Below are 14,841 nucleotides of genomic sequence, written 5' to 3'. Positions count from 1 at the left end.
CATTCTCCTATACCACTTACTCCTCCTCCTTGCTCCCGCACTTCTAAACTCAAGTGCTTCACCAGCTTAGAAAATAAGTTAGATCAGAGATTGAATTTAGTGGTGAGTACAGTGGCCCAGGTACTGGCATCGATGCGAGTCCTGTTCAATAAATTTGATAACAGTGAAGTGACGGTGGAGTAGGTGGCTGTTCATCCCACTGATTCTCCTAGTATTCGAATACTGACCACTCTGAATCGGCCAAATGCCCTGAAGTGCCTGATTGCCTTGAAGCAACCAAGCTCCCTGAAGTGGCTGAGCATCCTGAAATGGTCAAATGCCCTGAAGTAGTTGAGCATTCCTTAATAGCACTCAGACAATTTAGGACATCTAAGAGCTGACTTTCGGCTGAAAGTGCAGGTATGAGTGTTTCAGTGCCGCCACGCCAATCTGTTTTCTACTAAACTCCTGGTGCCAGTTTCAACCAGTTCAGCTGCTAAGCTTCAGTCTTCTTCAAACATAGACCTGTTGATGGTTCCTTTCCAGTGTCAGTTGGATGATATTCTTCTGCTTCTGCAGAAACCTGCTGTGCAGCAGGGACCTTCTGCAGACCCTGCCTTATCCCCGATTTTCTTTTGATGATGAAAATCCTGACTAAGAGTCGACTCTCTCTCCTTACACATTTTTACTCTTGTTCTTACTGTGATTCCTTTCTCTCCAGCTTTATCATTCATGATGAGTAATTGGCTGTCAGACTCTGTCAAGCTCCCTAAAATGGTCCTTTCTTCCTTGTCGAAGAAAGCGTTAGTTGAAGTGGAGAGCTGGCTTTCTGAAAAGAGGGAACAAGGAAAGGTCTGCTTTAGTATACCGCCTTCCCGTTTTTCATGTAATCATTACTTGTCCTATATTACAGGAGTAGCTGCCTCCTCCCAAGGGGACTTCTTGGAACTCATTGATGCTGGTCGTGGATCCACTCTCGCTTCTGTAAAGGTATTCTTTCCAGCTCTGGAAATGGATCATTTATTGAAGAGCCTTTTTAAAGCCTTTGAAGTGTTAAGGTTTCTTGACTGGTGTATAGGGCCTTTAGCCAAGAAAGTTCATGATCCCTCTCTTCTTGAAGACTGTGCCACAGAGTTATTCAATTTTCTTTCCTGCGCTGACAAAGCAGTTAGGGATGTTTGTAGGAGGTGGCTGCCCTTTATGCAATGGGCATTCTCAAGAAGAGGGAACTATGGGTTCCCTTACATCCAAGGAGTAACAGCTTTGCAAAAGTTGGTCCTTCTGTTTCCCTATGGGACCAACATCATTTGTTCTCACTTGCGTAAAAAGTCAATGCAGGATCTGTTGACTCAGTCAGTGAAGTGCCAGAGAGATTGGGCTTCATTCTCTGCCAAATCTTCTCCTCCTCAGCCACAGCCCTTTTTAGGGGCCAGACAGAAGTCATGATACAGGCCTTGAGGCACAATGAGGTTCACACCTTGAGCAATAAAGAAATCATTAATGGAACCATCCACTTGTAATTGAGAACCCGTTCCTCCATGCCCCAGTATGGACCAGGCTACATCTCTTCTGGGAGTCATGGAGCATGGAAGGGGTGGAAAATTTGGTAGTGAGAGGGATATTCCATCTTCTTCAAGGAGAGACCACCCTTGACCAACACTCCTGCATTGATGACCCACTCCGTAGGATTGGAGAGATATTCAGCCCTCTCAAAAGTAGTTGCTTAACTCATCAGCAAGGGGACCATAGTGGTTGTGAGAATGTTAAGTTGAAGGGATTCTACAACCATCTATTCATAGTACCCAAGTCTTCAGGAGGGTGGAGACTGGTGCTCGACATGAGTGCGGTGAAATGTCTTCATAGAAAAGACAAAATTCAGTATGAAGACTCAAAAGCGTCCATCAGTAAGGGAGACTGGATGGACGTGCAAGATGTGTACTTTCATATTCCCTTATACATAGATTCAAGGAAGTACCTCAGCTTTGTATACAAAGATCAAGTTTTTCAGTTTGAGCACTATGTTCCAGATTCTTGGCTGCCCCACAAGTATTCACACATACTCCCTTCCCTGGCAGGATGGCTCCATCTAGCAGAAGTCAAGATCTTGCTTTACTTGGACGACAGACTTTGTTTTTCAGTGATCGACTCAGGACCTAGGCTTATTGCTGAACCTCCAGAAATCTCAGCTGAACCCCTCTCAGAGTATTCTCTGTTTGTGGATTCAGATTTGTTAGTTATGAAAAATGCAAATTGATTAAAAATTTGTCATTTTTGGACATTTCCATCTCCCAAGAGGGTGGAGGATTGACTAAGGAGATCTATTCCTCTCCCTTCCCTCTTGCTGTGTCACTCAAGGATGAGTCTCCTGGGCAGCCTGGCCTCCATGGAGCAGTTGGTAAGACTGGGGAGACTGCATATGAGACCTCTGTAGTTTTACCTCAGAGCTTGCTGGTATTGGATGGTACGTCAAAACCATCACATCTTCCCGATAACTCTAGAGATAAAGGAGGACCTGCATTGGTGGAGGTCCAAAGAAGAGTTGACGGAAGGAAAATCTCTCCTCCTGGTGAGCCCCAACCTTGACTTCTTTTCTAATACGTTGTATCTAGATTGGGGAGCTCTTATCGGGAACAAAGAAGTCTCCAGCAAGTGGTCCCCACAGGCGAATGGGTTCCACATCAACATAAGGTAGTTGAAAGCTGTCCACTTAGGACTGCAGCACTTTGCAACAGAGTTATGCAACAGTAATGATCCATGCAGACAACACCACTGCACTGGCTTACATAAAGTATCAAGGAGGGACTCAGTTGTTTTCTGTCTGTGAAATAGCGAGAGATCTTCCATGCTGGCACCAAATTGGTGCCAAAGGTCATTTACAGAAAATACAATGTTTTATTGGACAAGTTAAGTTGTCAGAAGTAGATTCTCCCTACGGAATGGACCCTGGACCATTGGGTCTGTACAGGCCTCTGGTGCCTATTGGGGAAACCAACCCTAGACTTATTCGCTACATCCAGAAACCACTGTCTGCCTCTGTTCTGCTCCCCCTTTCTGTACCCTCTAGCTTGGGGGCAACAGATGGAATGATTCAAGATTGGTCTGATCTGGATGTCCTCCATCCGGATTGATAAGGTAGGTACTAAAGAAGTTTTGCTTCCATCAGAATGTTAGAATGACTCTTGTGGCTCCTTTCTGGCCTCATGCATGGTTTCTGGGCCTTATTGATCTCCGGGTAGATTTTCCAAGGTTCCTTCCTACGATTCCAAGTCTTCTCAGACACCCCCACTTCAGGAGGTTCCACCAAAGTCTATTCACTCTGGCCCTGACAGGCTTTCAACTGTCAGTAAGCTTGTCCAAGTGAAAGGATTTTCTAGATTGGCAGCAGTGGCTGTTACCAGGAGCAGAGTTTACCAGGCAAAGTGGTCAGTTTTTAGACTTTGCTGTAGGAGAGACAATATTTCATCTTTCCGAACCACTGTTGCTCAAGTAGCAGACTTCATCCTTTATTCAAGATCTTTGAGGGTAGTCTCTACATCCACCATAAAGTGATAGAGAGCAATGCTTATCTCTGTTTTCCATCATAGAGATATTGATATTTTTTCCATCATAGAGATATTGACATTTTTGGTAATCAAGACCTCTCTGACCTTATGAAGTCTTTTATTATTTCTAAGTCTAGGAAGGAGGAATTCTTCGCTTGGAATCTGGACGTAGTCCTTAAGTTGCTGTCAAGTTCATGCTTCAAACCTCTTTGCTCTTCCTCTCTGAGGGTCATGATGAGGAGGAATATTTTTCTGGTGGCACTAGTCACAGTGAAGAGGGTCAGTGAACTTCAAGCAATTGACATGAGGATGCGTTCCCTCTCGGATTTTTTTTAGCAAAGAACAAGAACCTTTCACAACTTTTGCCACGTTCTTTCACAATAAAATATTTAACTGATGTACTAGGAACGGAAGAGGAGGAAAGAGCCCTGTGCCCAGTGAAAGCTATTAGGTATTACCTACAATGAACGAAGAAGATTAGAGGACAGTTTAGTAATTTGTGGTGCTCAGTGAAAAATCCCTTGAGACCCCTGTCAAAGAATGCCATATCCTTCATCGTAAGGGATCTCATTATAGAGGGGCACTCCAAGATAACCGAGAATGACTTACAAGTCTTGATAATTAGAGTGCATGATGTTAGAGCAGTTGTTACATCAATAGCTGTTAGGGACAACCTTTTCCTTTCTTCCATTCAGCAAGCAACATACCGGAAGTGGAAATCAGTGTTTTTGTTGCATTTTATAAATGAGACATAGATATGATATATGTATGAGAATTGTAGTTCCTTAGGACTGGTGTCCATAGCTGGCATAGTGTTTGGTGAGGAAATGTAGGATGTGTTACTTCCGTATTTCTGTCTCTCATCTTGAAACATGGTGTTGAGTTATGGTGTTGAGTTTTAATTATTTGGTGTAGGTGACAAAGTTGTCTGGTATTTTGTATTGTGGTACTGTGCCCTGGGCATGGGCAAATCTGTATGCTTTGTTGGCTTTTAGTAATAATCTTCATCACAAAGCTGTTTTAATACCCTGTCAGCCTTTGGAGTAGTAGTACTCCTTCGCTGCAAGGTCCCATGTCAGCAGAGGATCTACTCGGCTATACAGGTTTAGATGAGCACTGACCAGAGGCAGTATCTACCTGCAGCAGCTCTCTCAACAGGTGAGGAAACAACATTGTTTCAATGCTAGCCTATTTTTATGTTCAAATTCATTTTTAAATGTTTTGAGTGGTAGTATTGTCCATATTCCCCACCTACTTCAATGTGGAAGCAGCCGAGTAATTACTGGATAACTTATATAAAAATTACATTTTTATGATTAAATAAAATTTTATATATACTAACCCAGTAATTACGGATGGAGCTTGCTCTCCTCCTTGCACATGGACATTTAAACATAAACAAATTGAGTCATTGGCAGGGTTGTTCCTCTTTCTTACCCCGACAGTGAGTGGGTCTTGTCACCTATATAAACAAAAGAATCACTACCACGAATTTCAAAAATTCAAGCTGCAATCAAGTAGAAACTCTTATCTAAGTAATTACTGGATAAGTATATTGTATAAAACTTTATTTTATAATAAAAATGTCATATTTACCGTAGATGGGTAGTGCTGTCAGTGCACCTCAAGTGGTACAATGTAGGCATTACTTAGGGATCTTTGCAGCATCCCTTCAGCCTCTAGCTGCAGCCTGTTTCATTCCTTTTTACTGTACCTCTGTTCATATTCTCTTCCTTCCTCTCTAACAATTGTTTCAAAGTGCAACTGCAGAGTTTACCTCCTTTTACACCTTTCAACCCTTTTACTTTCAATTTCTGTTTCAGCACTGAATGACCTCATAGGTCCCAGTGCTTTGCCTCTGGCATAAATTGTATATTCAGTTCAATTCACTAACCATTGATATTCATCAAGGCACTAGTAAGGCAGGAGTTTATTTACTTTGTTACATTTTCTTACTTGTAAATAAAAACTTTTATCAGCTCCATTATCTTTGTAGTCCACCCACCAGAATCATTATCTTTAGTAAACACTTAAGAATCTTTCAGTCACAAAAATTCCACAGGAATAAAAATCATATGCCCCATAATGTGTGAGGGAAACAGTGCTAACAACCAAAGCTCCTGTAGGTCATAGATAAAATTTTTTGTAGTAAGTCACAGAATATAAAAGAACTGAAGATATCTGCACTGCTGTTAAGTATTTTTATTGTTATCTTGATTTAATTCATGTTAAAGTTTTGACTGTAATTAGATTCGAATTTTCATCTTAACAGACAATATGCTATTATACATCTTCTCTCTTATTTTGAGCAGATGTCAATTGATAGACTGCCATAGACCGACAGGCTCAGATGGGACTCACCCAGAGTTGTTCCAATGGTGCCTTGAGTATTTTTCTAAAGCCTCTGAGTTTAAGCCTCCAATCTACCTCCAGCATCAAGGTAAGGAAATTTTGAACCTTGTAAAATTTTTGTTTATGTCAGTTTTAGGAGTAACCCCTATAGATAATGTGTGAAATATGTGAAAAGCATGTTGGTTTACTGCTGTAGGTATAGGCAAAATGCCCATGGAAAGGCATACAGTTGTATTTTGGCACTTCAGCTTAATGGATTTCATTAATTATCAGATGCATTGTTTAGTCCAGGAAACAAAGAAATTATATTGTGTTCTGTACTTAGGTATTTTTTGGTTGTGAAAGTAAAGTATTTGTTATTATTTTTTCTCAATTGTTTAAAGGTTTGAGTAGTGTTCAATACAGTTACATATTAGGGCAGAAGAGAAACTAGCCTTGACAGGCAACTCTCCTAGCAGAAGGACACTCTGAAATCAAACCAGTGGGTAGAAAGAACCCATTTGCCTTGGTAGGCAACCCTTCTGAGAGATGGCTACTCTGAATACAAACCTTGTTCTCCAACCTTGGACTGTGCCATAGCCATTGTACCTTAACCTTCCATGGTCTTGGGTTTGAGTTCCCTTGCTACAATCAGGCATTTATCCTCCTTTTTGTTCTCTCATGTCTTTTCGAAAAGTGTGTAGGACAAGATGATGAGAAATAAAAGTTGCTCTGTGGATTATCAGGAACATACCCGTCTTTAGCTAATCTTTTCCTTCTGAGTATTTATAATTTCTAAATCAATCTTGACTGTCCTCCCTCAGTTGTGGCAAAGCTGGCAGATTTCTTATTTGCCATATAAGGTGTGCCGGCCCCACCTTGTCGATCAGTTGCTTCCCATGCTCTTTTCAGTAACATGGTGATGTGTATATATATTTTTAACAGAATTTTTGTAAGTAGTAATGTAAATGCTGTTGCTGTTGATGGTATTGTTGTTTATTGTTCTGCTGATTTTGACAGTGATACAGCACTGTTGTTTTTCTACTGTTTTATGTTGTTAATTTTAATTCTTTTGGGAGACATTGAGCTGAACTCTAGGTCTGTTACTCATTATAGGAAGGTTAAATTTTCGTGATCTCTAGAGTTGTGCCTGTAACTGTTGTGGCAGGATCACAAGCTTAAAAAAAACAGGTGGCAATTCCCCTCCCCCCCCCATAAATCTAATTAATCCAGCTGCCAAACTCACCCTCTGTCACACTTTCCTCTTTACACTACAGCATACACGCAGGACAATTGACCTATACAGTGGTACCTCGAGATACGAAATTAATCTGTTCCGAGGCGGCCTTCGTATCATGAGTTTTTCATATCTTGGACCGCATTTTACATGTAAAATGGCTAATCCGTTCCAAGCCTCCAAAAACACCCCAGTAAATTTCATAATAAAGCTAAATTGACCTATAAACAATGAAATACTACAACAATTTGGACCATTCAATACCTAACTTAATAACGTACTGCTAATTACCTGAAAATAAAGTGTATTAGTGTACATGGTATACAAGAAAAGGGATTTTGACGAAGGAAAAATCTATTTCTGGGTGATTGGCTCGTGTCGCCCTATGAAAGGATCCTTAATATCATTCTTTCTAGGTAAAATTAATCTAAAATTATTCCAGAGAAAAACAAAATTAAGAAATTGTCAGTAAAACTGACTCGCTCACTCTTAAAAAGAAGTGTCGGTATGAAAATAGGGGCGAGTGTGGAACACTACCACGAGACAATCACCAATTAGAACTTCCAATCAGAATCCCCCCAAGAGAGAGCTGATACCAACGGGCGATGCAGCCGCTACTACTACTACTAGAGGACGCCACGGACAGCAGCGCCCCTAGCGGACATCCTTAATCTAAAAACATCTAAAAACATCTTGTCCTGCAAGGGGGGGAACAAACCATAAATGGGGGGGTTTCATAGGGCGACACGAGCCAATCACCCAGAAATAGATTTTTCCTTCGTCAAAATCCCTTTTCTGGGCTCAGCTCGTGTCGGCCTATGAAAGAGTACCAGAGAAACAGACAAGATGGAAAAAAGGGACAATGAAAAGCAGTGTAAAATGATGGATATAATATAAGTAAATCAATTACAGCATACAAACTAAGCACTTAAACTAACTTATACTAAACAGTAAAACAATAGAACGTTAGTAATCTTAAAGTACTTAAATGGTAATTACAGTAAATTACAGTGATGCATGTAATATAAACAAAAGGGGATTTACTTAACATATTTACAAAATATACAAACTCATTGTGTCCTACCCTAGCATAAAAATAAGGGTAGGTACACTGAAGTCCATCATTAATACAAGTATGGCAAAATATATACAAACACATTGTGTCCCATCCTAGCATAAAAATAAGGATAGGTACACTGAAGTACATTATCAGTACAAGTGTGGATGTCCCTAGCAAAAAAATAAGGGACAATCCACTATATGATTCAGCGGCTAAGGCTATGATATTCGAGTAGCCTGGCGATAGGGTGAGGCATGTTGGATGATGTAGGTAGAAAGGAGACCTGGATCTATACTACAACTACTATACAGTATCAGGGGAAACAATGTTTCCCGCTGCTACTGCTGAAAACTTTAAAGATTCCAAGGACTTTAGATAATGCCGTTTAAAGACTGTCGGGGATTTCCATCCAGTATACTTTCTAAGATCCTCAAAGTTCATATGTTGGAAATAATTAATTGAGGTGGCTACTCCCCTGATATCATGTGCTTTTGGAATGACTCAGGTTGGCTTGCTTAATGAAGTAAAGGATTTGTTGTCTAATACCATTTACTGACAAAGTAACCACCATTTTCTCTCATGAAGAGAGCACCTGAGGATCTTGAAGAAGTACGAGATAGAAAGGCTCTAAGAGTTGATACTGGGCAGAGAGAAGGATCCTGTGGAAGTGGGATAACCTTCCAAGGAGCCCACCTTGCAAGAGGATCCTCATTTTTGGCTAAAAAGCTACGATCCGGAGCAAGTAGAACTTCTCCTGATGGGAGGAATTCCACATGACCCGCATCCCTGGATAGAGCCGACAGTTCTGAAATTCTAGCTCCTGAGGCTAGGCTTAATAAGAATAATGTCTTCCTCAGGAGCATTATGAATGTACAAGATGAGTTGTCAGTATCTGAAGCTAGTTTGAGGACATCATTTAAAAACCATGAAACTGTAGTAGGCCTCTGAGAAGGTCTAAGTCTAGCACAGGCTTTGGGGATAGATGTGAAATAAGATTCAGTCAGATCTATCTGAAAACCTACTTGAAAGATTTTCTTCAAAGCCGACTTATGAGTAGTAATAGTGCTAGCTGCTAAACCTTTTTCAAACAAGGATCTGAAAAAGGATATAGCCAGGTTAAACTGTCATGGTTGTAGTGTTCGATTCTCTCAAGAAAGATGCTAATTTTTTAACAGCTGAGTCATATTGTCTAATGGTTGACTCTCTCTTATCTGATTCTAGGAAGAGAATATTCTGTGGATCAATATCAGCATCTTTATTAGCCGCAAACTTCATGAAGTCCATAAAGTTAGGGTCTGGAGAATTCCTGAGGAAGCGAACACAGTCCTCATTTGTACTGATTGTGATAGCTTGGGATTGGGGATCCGTTGAGGTCGGAGACCCAATTCCAGAAGAAGAGGATACCAGTTGCTCTTGGGCCAGTCCGGTGCAATCAGAGCTACTATCCCTTTGAAAGACCTTAGTTTGCTTAGGACTTTCAAGAGAAGATTCACTGGAGGAAAAACATAAATTCTCCTCCACTGATTCCAATCCAACGACAGGGCGTCCGTGGCATAAGCCAGAGGGTCCAGGTTGGGGGCCACATAGCAAGGGAGCTTGTGGTTCGCTTGTGAGGCGAAGAGATCCACTTGGAGACCTGGGACTCTCAGGCTTACCCACTGGAATGACCCGCCGTCTAGAGACCACTCTGATTCCAGAGGAACTGACCGGGACAGGGCGTCTGCTATCACATTCCTTACTCCTGCCAGGTGAGTGGCAGACAGATGCCATTTGTGTTTGTTTGCTAATGCAAAGATGGCTATCATGACATGATTCACATGCTTGGATTTGGACCCTCCTCTGTTGATGCAATGAACTACCACTGCACTGTCCAAACTAGCCTTAGATGAGACTTCTTCGGGGGAAGCAGTCTCTTCAGAGTAAGAAATACTGCCATTGCTTCCAACACGTTTATGTGGAGCTGGCGAAATTGAACTGACCAAGTCCCCTGAACCTGTTTAAACTGAGAGTATCCCCCCCACCCGGACAGGGATGCATCCGTGTGAATGGTTAACACTGGAAGGGGATATTGAAGGGGTACTTTCTTGGCTAAGTTCTTTACTTTTGACCAAGGCCGTAGTTGATTGCGGAGGATCTGTGGTATTACTGACGAACTTTGTCTCGATATTTGGAGTTTGCTCTTGACCGCCAAATTCGATTTATATCTTTCAGCCTTGCCTTCAGAAGGATATCTGTTACCGAAGCAAACTGAAGGGAACCTAGGATTCTCTCCTGGTTTCTCCTTGACGTTTGTTTGCACTTGAGAAATTGCCTGACAGATTTTGCTATTTCCTTCCGTTTGGCCACTGGAATTGACAGATTGTGGGAAGCCAAATCCCATTGGATTCCTAGCCACTGAAAACGAGATTCCGGAGTAAGTCTGGATTTCGTTTTGTTTATCTGGAACCCTAGATGTTCCAGAAAGTGAACTACCTTTTTGGTGGCTTTGAGACATTCCTCGACTGTTGGTGCCCAGATCAACCAATCGTCCGAGGTATGCTGCTACCAAGATTCCCTGAGCTCTCAATTGTTGTACAACCACTTCTGCTATTTTTGTGAATACCCTGGGGGCTACATTCAGACCGAAGGGCATCACTTTGAATGAGAATGTTTGATTTCCTAGCCTGAATCCTAGGAATGGGCGGAAGTGCCTGGCTATAGGGATATGATAGTATGCGTCTGTAAGATCGATGGAGCATGTGACGGCTACACGCGGAAGTAAGGTCCTTACTTGCGAGAGGGTAAGATTCTTGAACTTGTCGCAACGAATGAAAGAGTTTAGCTTTGACAAGTCTAAGATTACCCTTCTTTTTGTTGAGCCTTTCTTTGGCACGCTGAATAAGCGACCTTGAAATTTTAGATGCTTGACTCTCGCAATAGCTCCTTTCTGAAGGAGTTCTTCCGCGTAATCTGTCAATTCCTCTGACGGTATCTGGTGGAATGATTTGATTGGAGGAGGATCTTTGATCCAACTCCAGCCCAATCCTTTGGACACTATGCTCTGTGCCCAATTGCTGAACCCCCACCTGTGGCGGAAGAGGAACAGCCTCCCTCCTACCTGGGGAGCCTCATTGTTGATGGGCGGGTTGGCCACCACGCCCTCCTCTGAACTGCCTGCTCCTTGTGGCCCTTCCTGCGCCACGCTGACGAAAGTAACCTCTCGCCCTACCTCTCGGCTGTTTGTAGCCTTGAGCCTCATATGTAGGGTTGAAGGCCGGCGAGATAGCGTAGGAGGTGGATGGCTGAGATTGAGGGGACAACAGGAGGATGGGCTGGTTCTGCTTCGAACTAGCAGGTTGTCCTTGTTGGGTAACCGGGACCGCCTGCACAAATTGCTGCTGTTGCTTGGTGTTTGCTGATAGGGCTGGAACCTCTTACCAGCCTTCTTCGGTTTCTTACCAGCAGTGGGAACGGAATCTTGTTTCCTCTTCGAGGAAATACCCCACCTAGCTCTAAGGCTCTGGTTGAGCCTAGCAGCTTCGTGGTGTACTTCGTTGACAGCGGACTCTGGGAAGAGATCCGCTCCCCACATGCTAGAGGCCAAGAGTCTATTCGGCTCATGCCTAATAGTACATTCTTGTAGAACATGCTTTCGGCAGTTCCTCCTAGCCTGGAAGAAGTCAAAAGCGTCCGATAGTACCGTCTGAACTGAGATTTCGCCAAAATCTTGAACAGCGGTTCCGTAGCATAAGAGAGGGCAGGCCCATTTACCTGCTAACTAATAAGGGAAATTGAGGGACCTGCCAAACCTGGTTCGCGCATCAAACTCTGCCTGGATTAGGGAATCCGGCAGCCTTGGTAGCTTCTCCGCCGAACTGGTCCATGGCGCAGTCCGGTTTGAGCTTACCAAGCGTGAACGTAGCTGGCAAGTTCTCCCACAATTCTCCGAAAGCCGGGAAGAGCGGAGAAGTAGACTCCGCCTCCCTCAACTGTGGGATGGGCTCATCCTTGAGGACTGCCTGAAGGACTTCTCACCAATTTCGTGGCAAACGGAAGAGAAACCTCCTCTTCCGTCGCGAAAATAGTGAAGGGACTCTTGTAGGCCTGGAGTTTAGTGTTCGTACACTCCCAGTCCTCAAGGCAGTGAACCCATTCCCGCTGAGCATGATCCCTACTGTATAGGACCGACTCTCTAGAGATCTTGTCTTCCCTAGTCAGAGCCGCTACGGTCAGCCTAGCATAACCGATGAAAGGCTGCGTCAGACCTGGAGGGTAAAACTCGAAGTCCTCAATCCTTCGAGTTCCACACTCCGGGATAGAGATCATCCCATCCTTGAAAAGGAGCGTAGGCAGCTACTCTCCATGGGTTCTCCATGGAGAAAGCTGGCAGAGAGTCGTTATGGCGGGAAAAGTTTGGAGAATCCCAGTGCTTGGCGCTGGGGAGACTGGAAGAGGAACCGAGATAGCCCAGCTACTCGGTCCTCATTTTCTCTAACCCTGTTAGAGAGGTCTTGAATCGACTGGCCTGATTGAGACAGAGTGCTCGACAACTGTGCGAACATCTGCTCGAATCTCGTCCCCAGGGCGGAGACTTGCGAGCCAACCAGCTCGCCCACCTGTTGCATCACCACTGCTGAGAAAGCAGAGGGATCAAAGGTGCTAGGCCCTGCACCTCCTACCGGCGTAACCGGAGTGGAAGCGGTGGAGGCGGGAGAAGGCACTGGCTCGGCGGGCAGCGCGAGCCATTCTCCTTAGAAACCTTGCTTCTGGAGCTCTTTGAGTGAGAAGAGCTCGGCTTCGCTTTCACCGCATCGGCATAGGAAGACGACGGCTTCCTAGCCGAAGAAGACGAAGACGACTTCCTCGAAGTTGTCTTGGCCAGAGTCTTCGGTTCTCTCTGTCCCTTCACCTTTGGGGGTACAGAGAGAGCGGGAGAGCGGGTAGGGATCTCAGACTCCCACAAAGCCTTGGAATGAAGCACTGGAAGAAGGGACAGGAGAAGATCCAGGAGCACCCAAGGAAAGACCTTGGGCGCCCGACGCACCTACCTCAACCAACAAATCCTCCACCCCTACCCCCATGGGCTCGATGTTAAGGTCCAGGGCAGCGACGTCCGGGACCGACTCCTGGGAGGCTACGACCCCAAAGGATTGCTGGAGGTCTTGCTGGATGGAGGCTATCAGAGGGGCAGCGGACAAGTGGTCAACGTAACCCGGTCGACTTGCCCGCAGGGAAGATCTGGACGGCCAGCTTCTTATCCAGAATGTAGGGCTGGCCTTTGGCGGCGTTCTTCCCGAAGCCGCCCACCCACGCTTTCAGGGTGGCGAGGGCGACTTCCCTCACACCAGTAGCCTGAAAGAAAAAGCGAGATTAGCTTCCAGTGGCGGAACGGGGTTAACAAACTTATGACTAAGAGTTGTTAGTAAATGATAAGGAAGCTATAACGGACTTACCCATCTCCCAGCTGACCGACCAGGTGTAGCAGATGGCGCAGGCTTCGGGGTGCCAGACGATCATCTCATTGTATGACGTGGCACATGGGGAGTTGAGACCTGCACTCATCATGGCCGCAAGGGGGTCCGTACAAACGTCGCGTTGCCCACGCTGGGACCTGACAGTGGTAGCCTGTAAGTGGAAAGATACATGAGTACCAGGTAAACACTTACAGTCTAACAGATGCTCCGCTGGTGCCGGAGCGATAAAGTTAGATTAAACCAGAGCCCCGCCAAAATACGTGTGGTAACTAGGTTGGTTGTGCCCCCTAGGCTATAGCTCCGCTGATGGCGGAGACACAAAAGGGAACCAACCAGGAGTGGTGGTAAATGGAAACCACGACGGAAAATGGCGGGGATGGTAGATAAAAATAATCATATTACACAATTCATTGTAAAATTAGGGTATATCCTTAAAATAATAATAAAAATACAAACCTCCCTCCGCCCGTCTACTAGAAGAGTGCGTGGGTAAGAAGCAAGCTCCCTTACGGTAGGCGGGGAGAGATGTAAGGATATAGTAGGCAAGCAACCGACCACTAGTGGTGCCCATCCCCCGCCCGCTAGCGGAGCCAGTAATCTATAACCAAAGGTGCCCCGGCTGCGACGGAAGGCTCCTTTCGTATAGCGAGGGAGGTGGCTGAGCAACTGGGGAGGGGGGGAGGAAGGTCTCGGTGTAACACGGCGGGAGTGAGAGAGGGGGGAGGGATGGCCTACTCCTCCCCGCCTCACCGACTACCCGCACGGAGACCCGGTACCTCGTGAGTGGTCGCCCTATAACCCCCCGCTGGGAGGAACCCCTGGCCGCCTCAGAGTAGGAGTGGAGAGAAGGCAACTGAGGTTGTCATGACAACCAAGGGGTCCCCCAGCTCCTCCCTATACCAGAAGGGGAGGGCGGGGGCAGGGTAAGGTGCGATGGAACACGTGACCGCAAGTGGCCTAGGCCGCGAGCAACACAACCGTGAGAGGGCCACGTGAACCAGGCTGTACCAATACAAGGAACAAGCACCTAGGCTAGCCTAACACACCCTAAATATAATAAAAATATACATCGAAAAGATGGAAAAGACACTTTTAGTAAAAGAGAAAGAAGCCCAGGAGGAGGCAAACTGTTCCAAGAAACAGAAGCCTACTCGGAGCCAGCGATAGCCGATGAAGAGCAAGAGCCGGGATGCTGGGCCGGAAAAAAATAATAATAGCCCTAAATACCAAACTAAGAGA

General features: G+C 44.8%; 1 protein-coding gene across 3 annotated transcripts in view; it reads left to right on the top strand.

Moving 5' to 3' along the window:
• Positions 1–14,841, top strand: part of LOC135195056 (zinc finger-containing ubiquitin peptidase 1-like) — a 181,756-nt gene that overhangs the window by 119,303 nt on the left and 47,612 nt on the right. For all 3 annotated transcript variants that reach the window (XM_064221404.1, XM_064221403.1, XM_064221401.1), the window contains exon 8: positions 5,834–5,961. In XM_064221404.1, the coding sequence (XP_064077474.1) occupies positions 5,834–5,961 (128 nt within the window). The remainder of the gene's footprint in view (positions 1–5,833; positions 5,962–14,841) is intronic.

Source organism: Macrobrachium nipponense, chromosome 15 (assembly GCF_015104395.2).
Source record: "Macrobrachium nipponense isolate FS-2020 chromosome 15, ASM1510439v2, whole genome shotgun sequence".
NCBI lineage: Eukaryota > Metazoa > Arthropoda > Malacostraca > Decapoda > Palaemonidae > Macrobrachium > Macrobrachium nipponense.
Note: the sequence above shows the minus strand (reverse complement) of the source record. Positions and strands in the feature narration are given on the sequence as shown.